At 41.6% G+C, this 20,410-nt stretch overlaps 1 protein-coding gene across 3 annotated transcripts in view; it reads left to right on the forward strand.

The window, feature by feature from the left end:
- The window catches only part of BAZ1B (bromodomain adjacent to zinc finger domain 1B), a 50,516-nt gene that overhangs the window by 1,735 nt on the left and 28,371 nt on the right, over positions 1–20,410 (forward strand). For all 3 annotated transcript variants that reach the window (XM_056327195.1, XM_056327183.1, XM_056327189.1), the window contains exons 2-7: positions 4,391–4,507; positions 6,494–6,638; positions 7,539–7,737; positions 11,997–12,118; positions 12,973–13,170; positions 15,429–17,124. In XM_056327195.1, coding sequence (XP_056183170.1) covers positions 4,391–4,507; positions 6,494–6,638; positions 7,539–7,737; positions 11,997–12,118; positions 12,973–13,170; positions 15,429–17,124 — 2,477 coding nt within the window. The remainder of the gene's footprint in view (positions 1–4,390; positions 4,508–6,493; positions 6,639–7,538; positions 7,738–11,996; positions 12,119–12,972; positions 13,171–15,428; positions 17,125–20,410) is intronic.

The raw sequence follows: 20,410 nt of genomic DNA on the forward strand, positions 1-20,410 counted from the left end.
GGAGAAAGTACTTCATGGGGTGCTGTGGGAGGTGTTCAGCCTAACATGTTCTAGAAAGTTCATCTTGGCAGATAAGATGGTATGAAGCTAAAAAGAGAAACTAAGTAATGCTGGGTTTCTGTCTTGCTTTGTTGACTGTGTATAAGCTAGGCAAAAAGTGGAACAGAAAATTGCAAATGAGTCAGTACGTCGAAGGGAGATGTTACTGAAGGAAGACTTGGGTTTTTTTTGGTCACTGCAGTTTGTCTTGCATAGTGCAGAGGAATGGCTTTTGTGGGTGGGAACAGCCAACAGAGGGTGTGTGTCAGGAGGTACCGGAGTCTTCACCCAGAGCAGTACTTTATGTTGTTTATGCCAAGGCCTTGCAGAATATGATCCCCTGAACTTTTCTTTTTCCACCTTGAAAAACTGTTGATCAGCTCTTCCCCTAAAGAGTATTCAGATTTTTATACTGCACAGCTACAAATGAGGTGTTTGAAAGACAGAAAATGTTCTTAAGTCTTTTTTTTTTTTTTCTCTTTTATGTGTGTGTGAGGATTTGCAGCTGGAGATTGGGATACTGTATATGAGGAGAGATGTCTGCCCCATGGGCATGTACTATGAAAGTCTGGCGGCAGTAGACAGATGGATAGACACGTCATCAGAGCTCAGGTGTTTCTTTGGGTGTGATATTTCTTTGTAGTTTTACATGGTTTCCTTTGTCTGCCAAATCCCCCCAAAACCTTTTAAGAGAAACCATGCCGTGTAGAGCCCGTTGCATCCTGGCAAAGCCTTGGGCTTCTTGTGTCTGCTTCAGAGTGAGCCTTGCTAATTGGGTGGGGATGGGGATGGGTGGATCGCTGGGCAGTTGGAGGTAGAGTCGTTCTTGCAGGAGCCCTGTAGGACCTGCTCTGTGTGAGATGTCAGGGAAATGCTTCACATGTGGTATGGTCTTTGCCTGATTGGTGTCATCTCTGTGCCTGGTCTGTGGCACATGTACTGAGCATTTGATGTCTAGCAAGCACTGGATTTGTTTCCTGGTGAGCAGATAATCTCTTCCGTTAGTGTGTGGGACTGTGGCAGCATGTGCTGGGCCGTGCCGGCTGTGGTTTGGAAAACGGCACTAACAGGTCAAGAGAGATGCTCGGTTCAGAGAACTGACCAGTCTGGGCTGGCAAGGAGGGGACTCTTTCAGCCAAAGCTTTCCTGCAACCATCAGTGTATGGTTTTGGGAAGCTGTGTTGCTGTCCTGCCCATATAAAAGCTTGCTGTCTGTCTCTAGTTAGTGGTTTTGTATGGTTTTGTATTACTACTTAATAGTAGTCTTGTGCAGTAGTTAGCTTGTTTACTTTTAAACATTTTTCTTTAGAAGGGTCCCTTGCTTTTATTGTAACTTAGTATTCTGCCTTTCAGCATTAAGTGATCTTCAGTGTGATGCAAACAAATGTGATGTATTAACTGTCACACAGTGGGTAGTCAGCTGCTTAATTTGTGTGTTATTCATGGCTTTTTGGGGATTATTCACAAGTAACTGGTATGCAGGGTTTGTTATTTATTATTGTGTTGGGAATTTGTGGCAATGGCAGCTCTAGCTGTGTAGAGAGAAGGGTTGGTTGTGGCATACCAGTAAGCCCTCACTTGTAGTCCTGAATCAGACCTGCTGAACAGTCTGAGATTTCTTGGGTTAGTTTCCAGTCTGAGTGGAAAGGACAAATAGCGTATGGGTAGTGGAAAGTTTGAGCTATAGTAAACTTTGCAAAAACATCCTCCTTTATTTTGACTTTGTGCTGGCTCCAGGATTTCAATGCAGAACCTGGCTTAGGAGCTTGTGGCAGAGCACAAAAGGCAGGGTGGGCACTGTAGGCATGAGTCTCAAGCACTGGTTAAGGAATGTGTCTAGGGGTCAATGTTAGATGAACTGACTAGCTGTAATCGGAACTAAATTGCAATTGAGAGGCAGAGTGGAGCTGGACAGGGAAATAGCTATACCTGCTGCTTTTATGTTTGCTGTTGATCTGAAAAATGTGTCCTGATATGGTGCGATTAAGCTTGTTCTCATAGGTGTGTACAAGGAGGGGGAAATTATCAGCGAAAATTCTCATGGATCTTCCTGTCAGCATGGGAAATGGTGTTGGGAAGAAAGCTTATCTTTCAATTATTTTTCAACTGGAGACGGGCATTTACGTGTTGTCCTGGCTGGAAGGAAAGGGAGGTTCTCACACACAGAGAGAAAAGAAAGTTGATAAATGTAGGAGTGAAGTAGACCATAGTTTATTTCCCAGCCATATCTCAAATATTTGTTTAAGGGTTCAGGACATACAGTCCAACTATAAGAAGTGTGTCTTTCCTTTAGCACTTGTGTTGTGGCAGCTGTGAGTCCTTTGTATGTAGGTGATGTCCCTGGATGTGCAGAGGGAAGGCCTAGTGGGTAGTGAAGCTGGGGCTGCTGAATGAAGCTGAAGGCTGCTGTTGCTCATATGTTTAGGCTCCTGTCTGTGAGAACTGAATTTGGTTTTAACTCTTGTTTTTGTGGGAAACGCATAGGAAGGCATAGTATTATGGTTGCAATTTAGTCATTATTAAAGTGGTTAATTGCTGTAAATTCAAGGAGGACTCCAGGTTTCTTGTTTGATTCCTCCCAGCTCAGTATTGCTACAAAAATTTGTTAAAAAAGTACTTCTGGTCTGGTCAGCGGTGCTGTGCAGATGAGTTCCTCCGCAGGCTGTGGTTGCTCCTTGCCACTGCCTCACCTGCCTCTGCCCTCTAGCACTACTTGTTTCTGTGGAAACTTAAGCATCTTTGAAACCTCAAGGAGGGGTAAGAATTGGCCAGAGGGCTCAAAACTTAGTTGGGTGATGGCTTTGCAGCAGATGAGCAGTCTGATGAGCATGAGACTCCACAAGCAGGGCAACCTGGGGAACCACAGGATTTCTCTTTTTGGGTTTTAAGGCCTGCTCCAGGCAGAGGGAATTCTGTCCTTAGTGGTAGCCTTGTCTGGAGATGGCTCTGTTCTTGGCTTATGTTCTTGCATGGCAGCAGTTGCTGTGGCTGTAAGATACTTGTATATCAACATCCACAGTGCAGCTTCTGTACCTTGTTGCGCTTTACCTTGGGACTGTGAAGAAATGTCCAAGAAAACTTTGCTGGAGTGTTAATTTGGCTTCCTAATAGAAATTAAAAAAAAAAAAATTGCACTAAAATTGTCTTGAAAGACAAAGCATATGCAGGATATGATGAGCGATTTGCTGTGGCTGGTGGTTCTGCCTTTGCAGGAGTGTGGAGAATCTACTTGTTCCCACAGAGACTCTTCTAATTAGCACTTGTGCTGTAGCGGGCTGAGCTGTTGTAGTTGTTGCAAGTATGCTTTGTGTTCTCTACTTTTCTGCTGGAGAGTGTGCTGCAGGAAAAGGGAAGGATGCTTTTCCTGCCTCTTTCATAATTTCTCCACTTAAATTACCATCAATAAGCATATGGCAACTTAAGCAGGCTGCAGTGGGGTAATTTGGTATGGGTTTACACTGTGCTAGCTTTTCTAGTAATTGTGCCTGTACGTGTTTTATCTATAGAAAGTATGAAGTAGCTTATATCTGTTTACACTGACAGTTAATTACTGCCTAGGCAGAATGGGTAGAGCACAGCCCCAGATGCTTACAACAGAGTAGCTAATGCTCTAATTCATAATGCTGTCTGTACTGCCGTGACTTGCCTGTGCACCCGTTAATCCTAATGGCCAGAATAACTTAACCTTGAGGCTGATTGTGATATGGGAAGCAGGTGATGCAGCTGGTGAGAAAGATCCTCATGTTGTGCTAATGCAGGAGGTTGCTCTTGTTGGAAGCCAAAGGAAAGCTACTGGCCTTTCTAGTGATTTCAGTTTCAAAGCTTTTGGGGTTTTTTTGCTCAAAAGATTAGGGATATTGGGTAGATTGGTAATTTGCACCTAATGTTTTATACCACCCTAAGGCATTAGTACTAGTAGTTTCCCAACAGTTATTGTCGAGCATTTAGTGGCAGTCCATGCTGTGTCTCCTGCGTGTGCCTGTGATATTTTGTGCTGTTTTCCAATGAATCAAGAGTGGAAAAGCTGAAAAGTAACTTAGCACTGCCACAAAATGTTCAGCCGTATGTATTCCTTGTGTGCAGTTCAGCTGATGGTGGTGTGGCACCTTCTGTATGCCCGTGCTGGACAGGATGGGCACTTAAGCTGCAGAAAGCTCCAGTGCATCCTGGTCTGAAAACCGATCGGATTTAACACAGCTTCTTCACGGTAGACACAGGGTCAAACTGTACTGTAGTGATCTTCAGCCTTTGAGCACTCCACTAGTAAGGGTTTAATTGAATTTGTCTTCTGCTACTGTGGTTATGCTTTTCACTGCATAAATCCTGTTTTCCTGAGCTGCCACTTCTACAGAGAGTATGAAGCACGTTTAGAGAGGTACAGCGAACGAATATGGACGTGCAAAAGCACAGGAAGCAGCCAGCTGACGCACAAAGAGGCTTGGGAGGAGGAGCAGGAAGTTGCTGAGCTGTGAGTACCAGTGAAGAAATTGCTATGTGTCTGTCTTTAGGCATTGGGGCAGAAGAATGGACTTGGGAATGATATGCGATTGCTAGTTTATGAGGCGAGGTAAGTAGCTTTTTACTGGCTCTAAGTAGATCTGGGGATTCTGGAGTTCAAAACAAAGTCCAAATTTGATGCCATCACTAGTGCAGTTGAATAATGTACTTTAGTGCTGAATCTTGGTATTACTTGAACCAGAATAGTTCAGCATATGGTACTTGGCATATTTTAAAGTAATGGGAGTTTTTCAGAGAGGGGAAAAAAATAAATCTTGAAGGAGCTAAAGTAAAAATACAGTAAAAAGGGTCCGTTGGAAGTGTTTCACATCAACCCAGGTCCACAGCTGTAATTATTTTTTCCAGATCTGCACTGGAATAGATTGTTATACTAAAAAAAACCACCAACACTTTGGAGGGAGATTCTGGGGATCTGCTCTACTTGAAACAACAAAGAATAAAGGGAAACAAGCAAGAGTAGTTACTCTTTTCAGACCACCAGTGTTCCTCTGGGCTGCCATTTCCCTGACCTCCCCTCTGGCATGTGGCACGGGCCCTGAATCCTTGGTTGAGATCCAGCATGACCCGTGCCATAGAAGTGAATTTTCTGCAAAGGTGCAAGTCCTTGGCTCAACCAGCATATATAACTAACTTTGTGATTACCAAAATGTGGGAATTATGCCAAACAAATGGCATGTTTCTGTTCTGTGAACTGATGACTTGGACTTCTGTGACTGGGTTTTTTTTTCCCTGGGTTTAAACTGGGGAGATTGTCAGCAGTACTGCCTAAGAGGTGCAGTTTTCTGCTGCCTTTCTTTTATGAAGAATCCACATTTCTGGTTCATTGACAGGACTTAATAGCCTTAGCCTAAGGAGAAATTCATCACATCCTTAAAGGCAACAAATAATGAACGTATTTGCTAGTAGTCCTAATTTCTATGAGGCTGAAGTACTACTGTCTTCAATCTTTCTTCTCTAGTGTTGTTGTTTGAGCAGAGGGTGCAGAGCCAGCTTCATAAACTGATAATCCTGTTTCAAAAACCACTGGTCTAGTGCCACTTGCTTCTGGTTAAAAATGTTATGTTAGTTGACTGCTTCTGAAAACATTAAGAAATGTAAATGAAATATAAATGCAAGATTTCTCAATAGTAAGTTTAGCTATAGTCTCTCTAAATGGGGGGGGGGGGGAAGACTGTGAAATGAGGTTTTGGGCTTGTTTCTTTGAAATGGGATTAAAAGTTTCCCAGGCTGTTCTGGAAAAATGGAGTATTTTGTTCCTCCTTAGAGTAACTGGAAAAGAACTTTACTTTTTAGTCAGAAACCTTTGTGCAATATATTTCTTAGTACTCCTGTCAGCTAACTGACCTGATCTTTTAGGAAACTGGTCAGGTAAATTTGTAACAGTCCTTTCTCTTCCTTGAATGAAAAAGTTTGAAGATCATGATATGGTGAAACATACAAAATATTTTGGTCTAGAAAGATAATTTGATTGTGCAAACCTGCTGCTGTCTTCTTTACTGTGTTAGCAGTCTGTTTGGGGAGAAAGAAATGCTAAATGTTCATCAGCGTAGTGTTATTGTTGGAAGCACAAATCTTGAAGTAACAAGCCCCAGAATAATGGCATGGTCTTGGTATATATTTAACATCTAATAGAGAGGCAGTAATAACCAGCAAGAAAGGGGTCACCATCAGTGCTGCTCTTCCAGAATGCTTTATAGTGTTCCTTCTGGGAAGGACAAGTACAATTTATATTGTCATGCCAATTAACACTTGGGGGGGGGGGGGGAAGTTGGGGGGATGGGCAGCAAAAAGCCCTTGGATGTTTGCATGCTAATGTGGCATCTGCCTCAAACATTGTTCTGGCTGTTAAATGTTCCCAGAATTGTGAAATGGGAGGCTACTTTGCATTTTGGCTTTTATTCCCTGAATATTGAAAACTTCTTACATGCTTGTTCAGCTTGAAGGAGGAGTTCCCCATCTGGTATGAGAAACTGGTACTGGAAATAGTCCACCACAACACTGTATCTTTGGAAAAGTTGGTGGATGCAGCTTGGCTGGAGATCATGACCAAATTTGCAGTGGGAGAAGAGTGTGACTTTGAGGTAAGGATCTGTTTTCCATTTTATCCTGTGCTTTTGCACAGAGTTAATTTTGGGTATGTAAAGGTAGGAGATGGGAAGAATAGATTAGCCACTTACATTATCAGCAAGATGGTGAGAATTTATTTTCTTTAGAATCTCAGTGACAGCACTTGCTTTTGAATGCAAAATGGTTCTGTAAGCAGAGGCACATGTATGACCCATACCGATAGCAACAGAAAAATTACTGATCTGTTTGTGTGCATGGGGAAGTAGAGATACTTGTTTTACTGCTTAAATGTGTCGTGGTCTATGTATATATCTAAATATATAAAAATACATATTTAGTTAAAATAAGTTAAAAATTATCTCTCGTAATCTTTTCACCTAAGGTTTTCCCAGGGGAAAGTAGTCTTAAACTAATGTAGCTTGAAGTCAACTGCTTACAAATCTCTAACAATGCTCTAATAATGAGAAAATTCTATGCAGAACTGGGAATAATGAAGAAAACCTAAACTTATTAAAAATAATGGAAAATTTTTAAATGTCCTCTGTTAGCAATCTGTTTAGGACATACTCTCTCAGCTGGGGCTGCTGAGAGAGCATGCTTGCACCTTGCATGCACATTCTTCCCTTAGTCTAAGAAAGCAGCATTATTAAACGCTGGAAAAATTTGTGGACTGGCAGTTCTCTCTTCCTTAGCAATTTGCATAGAACTTCTAGGTAGGAGTAGTAGAAAGAAATCGTGTAATTGTTTCATGAGAGAGGGATCATGAGCCTCTCTGAAGGAGGATGTCAATTAAGTGTTTTGCCACATTGTGGTTAGTAGGTCATCAGCTGCTTTGTTTTCCTTCCTCTTAGTGTTAAAGCTCATTAGTTCACATCACTTGCTCGGGTTCAGTTTTCATTGATACTTCCATGCAGGTTGGTAAGGAGAAAGTGTTGCCTGTGAAAGTTGTGAAAATACATCCCCTGGAGAAAGTTGATGAAGAGGCATCAGAAAAGAAATCTGATGGAGCCTGTGATTCCCCATCGAGTGACAAGGAGAACTCCGGCCAGGCAGCCCAGGACAATCAGAAGGAAGCTATCCTGAAGGAGGATGAAAACAGGAGGGAATGTATAAGTAAGTAGTAGGACAGCATGCCAGTAGGTAGCACCTGGAAGTGAGTGTTTGAACCTACGTATGTCTTGGGCCTGGGCTGTCAGTATTGTATGTGTTGTTTAAACAGCGTTACGTAGCAAAAATTCTGAAATGGTCATTGTTAGTGGTGCAGCTCTGGCATCAGTGCTGTTGGCATTCAACTATTCTTGCCTGGTTTAAAGCAGAAAACCTGCTGTCATTCTAAGACAGGGGTCCTCAAACTACGGCCAGTGGGCCGGATACAGCCCTCCAGGGTCCTCAATCCGGGCCCCCTTATTTACAGAACCCCCTGCCAGGGGTTGGGGGGGAAACCAAGCAGCCGCAGATGACTGCCTGCCACTTCATCCGGGCGCTGACCTCCTGTTCAAAAAGTTTGAGGACCCCTGTTCTAAGGTGTAATACCAAAAGCTATGCATGAAACTTATAAGCTTCAAAAGGTATAACAAGTATATTTAGAAAAAAAAGAGGAGGGGGGAACAGCAAAGCCTCATGCAGAATCATAAAGTTCTAATGTGGCATTCATCCTCAGAACAAATATCTCTGGTTCTAAATCCTGTTGCTCTGCAGTCAGAGACAAGCTCTTAATTCTTTCATATGCCCAGCTGACATAAAAACTAAGGTGTTTGTTTTTTTTTTAATTTTGGTTTATCCCCTTTCCAATTTTCAAGTGCCAAGACAAAATTAGTGCAGAAAAATACATACAAATTTTTTTCTAAGGGTTCAAAATAAAGTATGCTTTGAAACATTGTTCCCTCTTTCATATCTGTTCTCCCTTGCTGCAGAACTAAACAGTGGATGTCCAGGGCTTTTCTTGACTGAGAAGGTACTGTTAAAAGAGAGAAAAGAAAAAAAAAAATTGGTTTAGTGTCCTGTGTAACTTCTTAAAAATGGAATTAGAGGAGTCTTTGCAAGATATTGCAAAAAGTGTTTTCAAGCAAACAAAAAAAACCCCAACCCCACAGCATAGCTCTAATCTGGGTAGCTTAATTTTAAAGGCACATAAATGTAATCATTGATCACATTTGTAAATAGCCGCTCTGACATCTGGGGAAGGTGTATATATAACCTCCTCTAACATGGGGAAGAGGAAAATCAGAAAACAGCCCAGCAAGTGATTAGCGAAGTCAGGAGAGGAAAACAAGTCTTACCAAGCTCTAGTCCCGGCTAGCCCCAAGCTTAGTAGTTGTCAGCTGTTTCTGATTGGCACTGGGAAAAGTTATGAGCCGTTTTGATTTCAAGGTAGTGCTGTGTATAACCAGGAAGGAAAAAAGTGTTGTAGAAACAATCTGGCTTTATACTCACCCTTTGAAACAGTAGCAGTGCTTGGAGACTTGAGAGGAACTAATGTATGATGCCTTTTTTGTTTGGTTGGTTTTTAGTGGGTTTCTTAATTTGCTTTGTTAATCAATGGTAGTCCTCTCAAACTACCTCATAAAGGGCATGGGAAGTACCTTTTACTTTAAAAATGTTCATTTACCAAATTTACAGTAGCATTTTTGGGCTTGGGTATTTATAAAATCTACCATAATATTTAATTTATTGGTGTGCAGTATTCTAACCAGCTGTGTTCAGCTGCGCTCTTACTGACATTGTGGGTATAGCACTCTGAGATTGGAAGATACTGCAGGACTGGGGATTCCTGCACCTTTTCCAGTGTCTGACTCAGCTGGTTACCTGGCCTGTGTTCAGTTGCCTCTGTAAATTAGGACTGTCTTACCCTTTCTGTAGAAGATGAAACTCAACACTTTCAATCAAAGATGCTAGCAGTCGTAACGTAATCAGTAAAAGCAATAAGCAGTTACTCAGTTACTCTTTTTTTCCTTGTACATGTGTATTTATTAAAAAGATGTTATTGCTAATGCTTTTATATTCCAAGTTATAATAGAACATAGCTTTATAGTAAACTCATTAGTGAATCTATATTCCAGAGTCCATTAAAATTTGTTGTGTTGATGCAGCATACCACAGCATTAGTGAAGGCTTGCTTTCATTTAATAAGTTCAGGCCCTGAATTGCACGTGCAGGAGACTGTAGAGTATCTGGAGGTACTCGGCAACACTTACTTTGACTTTTTCCTTTCTAATAATTTGCATACTTGACCACTGGTAATGTGGGTTGAGGTCACTATGCAAGAGTGAGCGTTTAGAAACAGTCAGGGGCTTTGCAGAGCAGTGTGTGACGTAAGAGCTGTACCTTTCTGCACACACGAGGGGGCAGAGTTAACCTTTGCATTTTTACTAATACTTATGTCAAAACTTGCTGATTTCGTTGGAGGAAAGAAGGGGCAGAGAGTGAGCTTTGGCCTCTCTGGTTAGGAGTCTGCTGTGCTTCAAAAGCTAAAAATAAGGCTTTGTACCCAGTTTTGTTGCATCGTATTTGCAGTCTGAAGTGCCCTTGTATTCTTAGTTGCTTAGGGAGCGAACTCTGGGAAATCTGCAGAGGTGAGGAAGGGCTAGTTTTTCCTGCAAATGGGTGGTGAACTGCTGCAGGTAGGTTCTACAGCTTGAGCCATACTTGGAACTAATACTGTTTTGGAAAATCCACAGTAAGTGGTGAATAGGAGGAGACAACAACAGCACAGCTGCTTTATGAGGTTCCAGTAGCGTAGTGAATGTAAGTTTTATTACAGTGCAATGCAACAACCAAGAAGCATGCTTTTTGTAAAATAACTTTAGGAAGGAATGTATAGTTTCTTTCCCTGCCCCCAGGTATCCAGGTGCTGTTTGATAAAATTCAATGTAGTCATCCCTATTTCTAGAATCTAGAAAGTAAATCGCAAAGGGGAGTGGTTACAGGCTTGTTGCAGAGGCAGCAGTGTAACAGAGTCCTTTAAAGTCAGAGCTGGGAGTAAGCAACACATTGTTATTTTTTACATACAAACTTGCTGTGTTTGTATGTAGATCCAGAAAAGACAACATTCAGCTGCTTGAAGGACATTGAGGCAGATCTTTTACAGAGCTTGAAATGTCTTGTATGTGACTTCAGTTGTGCTGTTGAGCAGAAAAGTGTAGTTCAGTATTTGTGAACGTACCAAGATTTTTTTAATACAAATGTGGAACCAAAGCTGGCAAAAGTTATGTCTCGGCCTGACTTGCAATGAGAGAGTTCGTCTCCTTTCATGCGTGCTATCATTGTTAAAAAATTCAGGGGGTTTTATTTTGAAGAAAAACTTCTATAATGTGTGATGCTTGGAGCAGAGGATTCTACATTGCATTGTCTGAAATGTGGTCAGTAGCTGCTCACTTAGAAATACGGTACAGTGAGCTTGTAGCATCTGTGATCTGCTCCCTAGGTGGCTGATTTTGGAAGGCTGGGGAGGTGTGGGGCAGAACTTGGTTTTCTACCATGTAAGCTGTAATGCTGCTGAAGTTTAAATGCTATAGGGATTACAATATGATAATTTAAAAAAATATCTATATATTTTAAAGTCTGACTTAGGTCTAGGATCTACTTGTATTCCGCCTGTACTTAGCATGATAGGTGAGAATAATTATCTTACTTTAGTGTTTTCTTTGAGTCATAGCCACAAACAAAAACATTTGGGGAATCTCTTCAGTAAGCCTGGATTTTGTCTTAAATTACTCAGTTCGCAAATGTTAATCTAGAAATAACAGTCTCAACACCAGCTGGCAAGAAGATATGATGCCTTTCTACTCCTTCAGTTACATCTCTCTTGAGAATAAAAAGACTGGTTGTATAAGTATGCTTAAAATCTCCAGCTAAACCAGCCCATACACGTAGGGCTCATAACTGTAAAATGCTTAATGACCACCAAAGTTAAATGATCTTAAAAGTTACTTTAATTTAGAGTCCGTAATTTCTGCAGTAGAATTATTTCAAGTATGGCATGGCAGAAACAGCTAGGGCTCTCGGCAGAAGCACCCTAAGCAGGTTACTGTCTCCCTTGCACAAATTTTATAGACATTTTCTCCCTTTGCATAGGTAGTGCAGCTTACCATCTGTAAAGAGATGGGTTTAAATACTGCAAGTGGTCCTTTATACTCCTTGAAGATAAGTGTTACCTCTTACTTCAGAACAGTGTAGGGACTCTGTTCCCAGCCTGCATCTTCAGGATATTTGTAAAACCTGATCGGGGATTTTTTCATGATGTTCTAGTTTAACCAAACACTATAGAGATGGCAAGGGGTGAGGTTTCCAGTCCAGTGATAGTCTGGATTCTTTAAATATTATTTTTTGGACTCTAATACTAAGGCACTTAATGTCTTACTTTGCTTTATCAGACGATCGAGCACGTAGGTCTCCTCGGAAGCTTCCCACATCTTTGAAGAAGGAAGAAAGGAAGTGGGTTCCGCCTAAATTCCTGCCACACAAATATGATGTCAAGCTGAAAAATGAAGATAAGGTAATTTTTTTGCTTGAATCCTTTTTATTAGAACAGAAATATGCAAGTTTAATTAAATGATCGCTATTGGTGTGTCTATACAGCACAATGTGGTACTTCCTGCTGGAGTCATAGTACTGGAAGCAGGGTGGCTGTAGCTGACGGTGAGGCTGACTGGGCTGGTGGTTTCTGTGTATAATTGGGTTTTGTGTGTGGGAACACCTGACGGTTCCCTGGTACCACATGCTGAGTTACAGTGCTGCAGTAGCTTTAAAGCGGTTGCTGTTACTAGCTAATATCTGGTCAGGCAGTTAATGAGACTTGGTCAGAGGTAGGCTAGTTAAATCATGAGTGGAAGTTGCTGTTTTTCTAACTGAGCTTCTGAGAGTCATAGGTAGCTGTGCTTCAGGAGGCTCTGTGTAGCTGCAGTACCACTGCATGCTTTTTGTCATCTGTTTTCTAATTTGACAAGGGAGGCGGTGCTGACCTCAATTTAATGAGTACTGCTTGTAGAGTTACTCCTCTGGTCTCAAGGAAAAAAAATCAAAACAAAATAAACATCAATATGTAAAAGCTTTTAAATTAGTAGCAAGTACAAGCTGGAGGAAGGTCAGAGGTAAAGCAATGGCTTTGGCAAGAAATCTGCAACATAATGTGTTTTACTTTTCTGGCTAACTGAATCTCCTACTGATCTCTGTGCGCCTCAGTTCTGCAAGTTCTGTTTCGTTTGTTCTGAGTCTTCACAACAGAGCTTTGGAAAAGAAGAGTTTGTGGATGTGAAGCAGTACAATGATTCTTGCTACTTTTAGCCATATGATATGTATTTATAATGTGGTTAGAAGTTAAGTATTAACAGTCTGTTTGTTATCTCCAAGATCATCAGCAACGTACCAGCAGATAGCTTAGCCCGTACAGAGCGTCCTCCCAACAAAGAGATCCTGAGATACTTCATCCGTCACAATGCACTACGGGCTGGCACATGTGAGAATGCCCCATGGGTAGTGGAGGATGAGTTAGTGAAGAAATACTCTCTCCCCAGTAAATTTAGTGACTTCTTGCTTGACCCACATAAGGTAAGAGTTCCTGTAAGTGCCTCTTTGCATTCCCATCCGTTCCCTCCCCCCCCCCCCCTTAACAAGTCTTGGCAGAGGCTTCGGTGTGCCAGTTAGGTTTTGGTGCACCCAAGCTTACATCAACATCGATGCAGAACAGGAAGGCCCACTCTTTTGAAGATTGACCCTTTGAGAGGTGACATAGCTTGAATGTCTGAAACAGTGGTCTGCTTTGAAAATGTGAGGTGTAACTGCCTTTTCTTGATTTCCCCCTCCCCCCACCCCCACTAGCTTGTATTACTTGTCTACAAGTAAAGATGTGGTTTCCTGGTGTCAGACAAATGGCAGAGCTATGGTCCTTACCTGGTAATGTCAGTTATTGGGCCCTTTTCATGGTTACAATGCAAGAGCTGAGTGTATTTGACTTCATGATGATTGGTTCTTTTATGGCATTGGATTGAGTGATGGCAGATAACACAAATTTTGTACGAAATACTCCAAGTCACAGGGATGTTGTGTTTGGGGTTTTTTTCCCACCCAGCCCTTTGTAATGACCAGCCAAATATACTGTCAACTGAGTAAATGCCATATCATGAAATCTGCTGTCTCAAAATCCATCTTTGCGTAGAAAGCACTATTTTGTTCACTTACCAAAACTCACTTTTTTTCATGGACTTGGTCTTTGTCAAGTGTTCTTCTAAAACTAGAAGATATATGTTAGCTCTATCTCTTTTTCCTCATCAGGAGGAGAACACTTTTCTAGCAGGCTTCTATGGACTCTTCTGGATGCTTGTAAATTTGCTTAAAGGGAAAAATAAATTCTTCATACTTGAGCTGTGTTCACCCTTGTTGTAATGTTTAGGGCCACTGCCTTGACAGAAATTAAAGTATTTGCTGGTGGTGTATACCGTTCTTTTATTCAGCATACTGATGGATGTATGCCCTTAGTATAAGAAAAATGCACAACTAACATCTTTGGTTTGACTCTCAGAAGTGCTTAGCTTTGAGTTTGGGGTAACACTTTCTGTAGTCTGTTTCCCACTTGGCACAGTGATTAAACTTTATGTTGATGTTTTAAATTTTGATATGTGGCCAGATAATTTATTAATTCAGAATTAGTGTTCTGGCAAAATAACTTTGTATAAGTTGGATTATACAATATAAATTGTAGATCTAACATTTGTGAATTTGTAATTATTATGATTCATATCAATGCTGGATGCTTTTTGCTTAGGTAATTCTCTTCAGCAAAGATTTCAACACAGAATTTTTTTGAAATGAAGTTATGTAGGTACTGGATTGGTGATTGTGCAATCTTCAGTAAAAACTTCTGTTTTTACTAGTGAAGCCTCTTTAAACTAAAATGTTCAAGAGGGAATGTCCATGGGCCAGAAGATCTGCATTTTCCTATGGCAGTCTTAACTTGATGACATTTGTGTATGTCTGTTCTGCTTGCACCTTTTGCTGTGCTTACCACTGTGCAGTTTTTTATTGCTAAGGAATCTGAAATTTTCACCCCCTGATTTCTGGTGATTTTACCCATAACCTAAAGTTTATATCCTTGCATTTTATTTTTTACTTTTTGAAATACATTACTATTCTGGGTACATCCTGACACTGAATTTGGGATGCTGAGATAGTCCTGAAATAATTCTCTTTGGCTCTGGGTTAAGCTGTCCTGTGCTAAAAGTGTGCTGTCGGCTTATTTCAGTAGCTTAAAAACAGTCAGATACTCAGTCACACTAGTTCAGAACTGACTCCTGTCTCGCCTTCATTCTAGATGCTTTCAGGCAGTTCAGAAGTCAGACTCTGAACTCCTGTCACCCATCTCTCTGTGCTCCTTCAGTTTTCTTCTGGGTGGTGAGGTGGGTGGGGTCCAGGACTGAAACCTACCTGATTCACTAAGAAATCTGTAGGCAGAGGAATAGTTGAAATTAATGTCAGTACTTTCCAGGTAAACCCCCTCCCCACAACATATGAAGTAGAAGCAAAGTGGTTTTGTGTAATGTAGTTGGAAACTTTTAAAATTCTTTGTGGTGTTTAATTTTATAAAGTTAAATGTGAACTTTCAGGAATGAGCTAATGACCTCATAACCAATGTAGTGACTACAGTGCAGAATATTGGAAGCTGTTGCAGGAGCCCGTTACCCTTAACATATTGAGTAGTCCTTGTTCATTGGAAAAATACATCAAAACCAGGCAAAAATAATTGACAGAAAAGGATCTAATAACTTTTACCTTTAAATATTAACATAAAAGCATTCTTTCTTTAATTTCAGTACATGACTCTCAACCCTGCAACCAAGAGGAAGAGCTCTCGATCACCTGATAGAAAGCCTTCTAAGAAATCCAAAGCTGATGGATCATCCCTGGGCCAGCAACTGAGCCCTACTCTGTGGTGCCATGTGCATTTGGAGAAATCTATTGTTGGCTCGCCACTGAAGGTGAAAAACTCTAAGAATTCAAAATGTCCTAAAGAGGAGCTGGAAGAAGTGATGAAAATTGTGTCACCTGCTAAACTTGGTTCTAACTTTCACATTCCAAAGAGGAGCCAACTGGGAAAGGGCAGCAACAAATCCTTGGACAAAAAGCAAAGAGGCAAAAGGGTTCTGAATGGGCAGAAGTCATCAGGGAAATCAAAGTCTCCTAGGAAAGGCTTGAAGACCCCTAAGATGAAAATGAAACAAATGACGCTACTGGACATGGCTAAAGGTACTGCTAAGGTGTCCAGGGCTTCCAGGAATTCTGGAGGCACCCCTAGGTCTTCCAGCAAACCCCAGAAGCATCTTCCTCCTGCAGCACTCCATCTCATTGCCTATTACAAAGAAAATAAAGACCGGGAAGACAAAAAAAGTGCTCTTTCTTGCATCATCTCCAAAACAGCTAGGTTACTCTCAAATGAGGATCGTGCCCGTCTCCCTGAGGATTTGCGAGGGTTAGTACAGAAACGTTATGAGCTTCTAGAGCACAGGAAGAAATGGGCCACCATGACAGAGGAGCAGCGAAAGGAGTACATGAAGAAGAAAAGGGAGAAGCTGAAAGAGAAACTGAAGGAAAGAGCCAAGGAGCGGAAGGAGAAGGAGATGAAGGAAAAAATGGAAAAGCAGAAAAGATATGAGGACCAAGATCTTAAAGGGAAGACCTTGCCTACTTTTAAACTGGTTGATACTCCAGAAGGACTTCCTAATACGCTCTTTGGGGACGTTGCCATGGTGGTGGAGTTCCTGAGCTGTTACTCAGGGTTATTGATGCCAGATGCTCAGTATCCCATTACAGCAGTTTCCCTGATGGAAGCGCTTTGTGCAGAAAAGGGAGGCTTCCTTTATTTGAACCGAGTACTGGTCATTCTTTTGCAGACCCTGCTGCAGGATGAAATTGCTGAAGATTACGCTGAGCTGGGCATGAAGCTTTCTGAAATACCACTTACTTTGCATTCTGCTTCTGAGTTGGTTCGCCTGTGCCTACGCAAGTCAGATGTGCAAGAGGAAAGTGAGGTCTCAGATAATGTAGATGAAAGCAAGGATTCAGCAACTTTTGAGGATAATGAAGTACAGGATGAGTTTCTGGAGAAACTGGAGACATCAGAGTTCTTTGAGTTGACTCCTGAAGAGAAATTGCGGATACTTGGAGCACTGTGCCACCGGATTCTAATGACGTACTCGGTGCAGGACCATGTGGAGGCCAAGCAGCAGACATCAGCTGAGCTGTGGAAGGAGCGCCTGGCTATCTTGAAGGAAGAAAATGACAAGAAAAGAGCAGAAAAACAGAAACGAAAAGAAATGGTGGCCAAGAACAAGGAGAATGGGAAAGACGAGAATTTGATGGCAAGAAATGAAAAGAAAAAAAATGATATGATGAAAATAGAGCACCGGCTAGAAATAGAAGCTGATGATATGATCAGTGCTGTGAAGAGCAGGCGCCTTCATGCCATCCAAGCCAAGAAAGAGAGGGAGCAACAAGAAATACAAATGAGAGGTGAGAACAATACCAGAAGAGTAGTGTGTGTGTGTTGTGGAGAGGAATAACTTAATGGCAAATCTGACAGCTTATTTTCAAAGCATGACGTGGGATTTACTTACTGGAGAAGTTTAATTCAGCTGCTGTGGTTCCTGTGGCAGCTGAAAATCTGAAATGCTAAGAAAAAGCAGTAACTGCTTCTAGATTTTTATCTGTTGGCATCTTTTTGTTGAGTACCTTTCTAACTCTGCCATGCCCAGGAAGGTTGGAGAACAAAAAATAAGTTTTGGGGACACAAAACAAAAAAAACCAACTTGACTATGCCCGAACATCTTCTGGCTGTTACGTACACAGATATTTCCTGCCTAAAAGCTAGTTCCTACAGCTGCTGCTGACCTGCCAATGCATGGCAGCAAGGCCAGCAATGCTAGCAGCCCTTTTTTCAGATAAGGACTTGGGCAATAAATTTCAGTTTACATTTTCTCACTTTAAAGAATTAGTTAGTGTCCACTCAAACCTCTTATAAATAATGAGTTTCAATATCAAACTTTGTATGCCTCTGTGTAAGTAGTGCTTTTTGCTAAGGAGTATGGAATAAAAAAGGAAAAATACTTTGGAATTACACTTCAGGGATTTTTTTTTTTTTCCTTGTAAATGTGGGTACTGGGCAGATGGAAGCAGGCAGGATAGCTCATCTAGGTTGTTACTTACCTGCTGAAACAGTTGAGGGACAAGCATCCTGCAAGGAGCCTGGCTTACACACCTTGGCTCGGATCTGGAAGTGTGTGTTCAAAGAGACCAAGAATAGGTAGATCATGTGGGATACCCTGGGGCTCCTAATGAAGTAGATTGGGTACAACCATGCCTCATGTTGAAAGTAAATAGATTTTTCAGATCTTCTGTTAAGAACTGTGAGTCTCAGAAGTACCAATAAACTGCTGAAGATCTGGAGTGCTGTCCTAATTCTTCAGAATAACAAAATACCAAATATCTAATGTGCTACAGCTGCATGGCGTGTTAGCCCCAATTCTTGTAGTGTTCAAGTTCATGGTAAGATTTTAGTGCAAAATTACAGTTTGGACACTATTCCTTGGGATACTTCTTGTTGTTCTCACTTGATAGTTTGTGGTAGTTACATATGAAGAAAAGCAATATTACATTGATGGAGGTAAGAACCCTTACTTGCTTGCATGCTGAGAAAGTTTAATTCATTCTTTTGGACTCCACAAGAAAAACTAGGTCTCTGGCAGGGAAGGAAGAATAAAGCCTTTCATTAAGGGTTTGAATTCCTATTGCTTCCTTTCAACATAACGAACACCAACATTTCAGGCATCCAGGGCTTCTTTTACCTGTTAAGCGATTGCTACCAGGCATGAAGGTACCCTCAGATTATCAAAGATCCGGGTTAATGTTGATAGTGCAGTAGTTAGGGCTGCAGGGTTGGCAGCTCAGGGCTAATCTGTTCAGGACTTCAGACTCAGGGGCTGGTGTGGTCTCAGGCAGTGGAAAAATAGTTCTGGATAGCCACAATGAGAACTGCACCAGTGTGCTCCTGCCATCACACCAGCTTTTTCGGCATGCTGGCTTTCATGCCACTTCAGTTGCATTTGCTTTTTGTAATGTTGATATCTCTGGAGGAAGTAAGAGAGTAGTTGCTGACAGAACACCTATTGTGCAGTGATTTTAATGTGTATATATATATGAATATTGAACCACTGCACAGTAGGTGTTCTGTCAGCAACTACTCCTTTACATATATAGAGATATGTATCTCACAGTCACAGGTTTTTTTCACCACTCTAGAAACATCTGTAACACTGGGAGAACTAACCTCTTTCAAGTTAAGCCTATCAAAATTGCAGCCAGTGCTACCAAACTAGTCTCAGCTCAAAAAAGAGGCCAGTGTAAGAAAGCATAATATTTTGTTGTTCTTCTTCTTTCTTGGCTTCAAAAGCAGTCAATGCTGAACTTCCTGTTGAGGTAACATGATTAATATCTGTATTTTCATAGTTGTAGGAGTCTGGCTACTTCCATTTCCATGTTACTGCAGCACTTACTAATTGTTCTTTGCCTCATCGCGCCATGAAGCAATAGCCCCCAGTGTGCTGGAGAAGAATGGAGAGCTGGAAGCTTATACAGCTAACAGAGCCCGCTAGAGAGGAGAGTGAGACTAGCTTGCCATTGCAACGGAAGATGGCATGCAGGAAGGAACCCTTCAGTTCGGTGTCTTTGTTCCCTGTTTGAACATTTTTGGCATATGAGTAAATTTCAGTTTTTGTTCTTTCCTTGCCTATTCCTTATTCTGGCAATTAATCTGGTGTTTACAGTTGGACAGAAAAAATACCTGTCTCATGAGTGCCCATGGTATTCCATGTTGTAAGCATTGAAGTTTACTGCCAGTTTGGCTTGGTTTGGTTGGAGTCTTGGCTCTTGAGGGGAGGGTGCTGAGTAGGAGGGAAGTGTACCTTGTGGTGATACCATGAGGTGATGGCAGCAAGTCTTGAGAAGGTGTCAAGGAGAGAAATTCGGGGGGAATCATATTACCTCTGTCTCCTAGTGGAAGGTGAGGAGCATACCTCCAGTAGTACACATCTGCTGTTGTGGTTTGCAAGAGTCAGATTTGGGTGACATGAGGCATTTGGTACTGTGAGACTGGCTGTTGCTACTTGTTTGGATTTCGGTGTTTTGACATAAGGACAGGTTGTAAGGTAGGGATTGTGTAGCTGCTTGTATCTGGCAGGTATGGCTTCAACAGAACAATTTTGCCATGCTGCAATTACTGTAAGTTGGTACATTATACAAAAGCTGATATAGTGTGTTGGTGTAACAAACACAAGGAGTATGTTCTTCAGCATGTCTCCTCTAATCAGTGAGGATTGATTACATTGGCAGGACTTCAGAGACTTACCGAGTATTTACTAAGCAACTGTTATCAAACCTATCTTGATACAGAAAGTAGTTGCAAGAGAAAGAGTAGGTAGTAGCCCTGGCAAGTCCTAGCAAGATGTTAGCTTTCTCCCTGGGACAGCAGCCAGCCTATGACCACTATATGCTCGCTTTTGCCTGCCCCACTCCACCTCACCCCTTCCGTATGGTCTCATTCCATCTGTTTCAAACCTACCTTTGTGATGCAAAGTTAAGTCTTCATTTCTTCATGCTTTTTATTGTTTCCCTCAAGTTTTCTCAGGGTACAGAAAAATGTTGCCCATAGCCATTTGTGGAAGTTGTGAAGGGGTGATGTGTTTGTCAGATTGAGATCAGGCTCTGAAGAGCCAGTGTGAGTCAGTATGAGGTCTTGTTCCTT

Source organism: Falco biarmicus, chromosome 1 (assembly GCF_023638135.1).
Source record: "Falco biarmicus isolate bFalBia1 chromosome 1, bFalBia1.pri, whole genome shotgun sequence".
NCBI classification, from domain to species: Eukaryota; Metazoa; Chordata; class Aves; order Falconiformes; family Falconidae; genus Falco; species Falco biarmicus.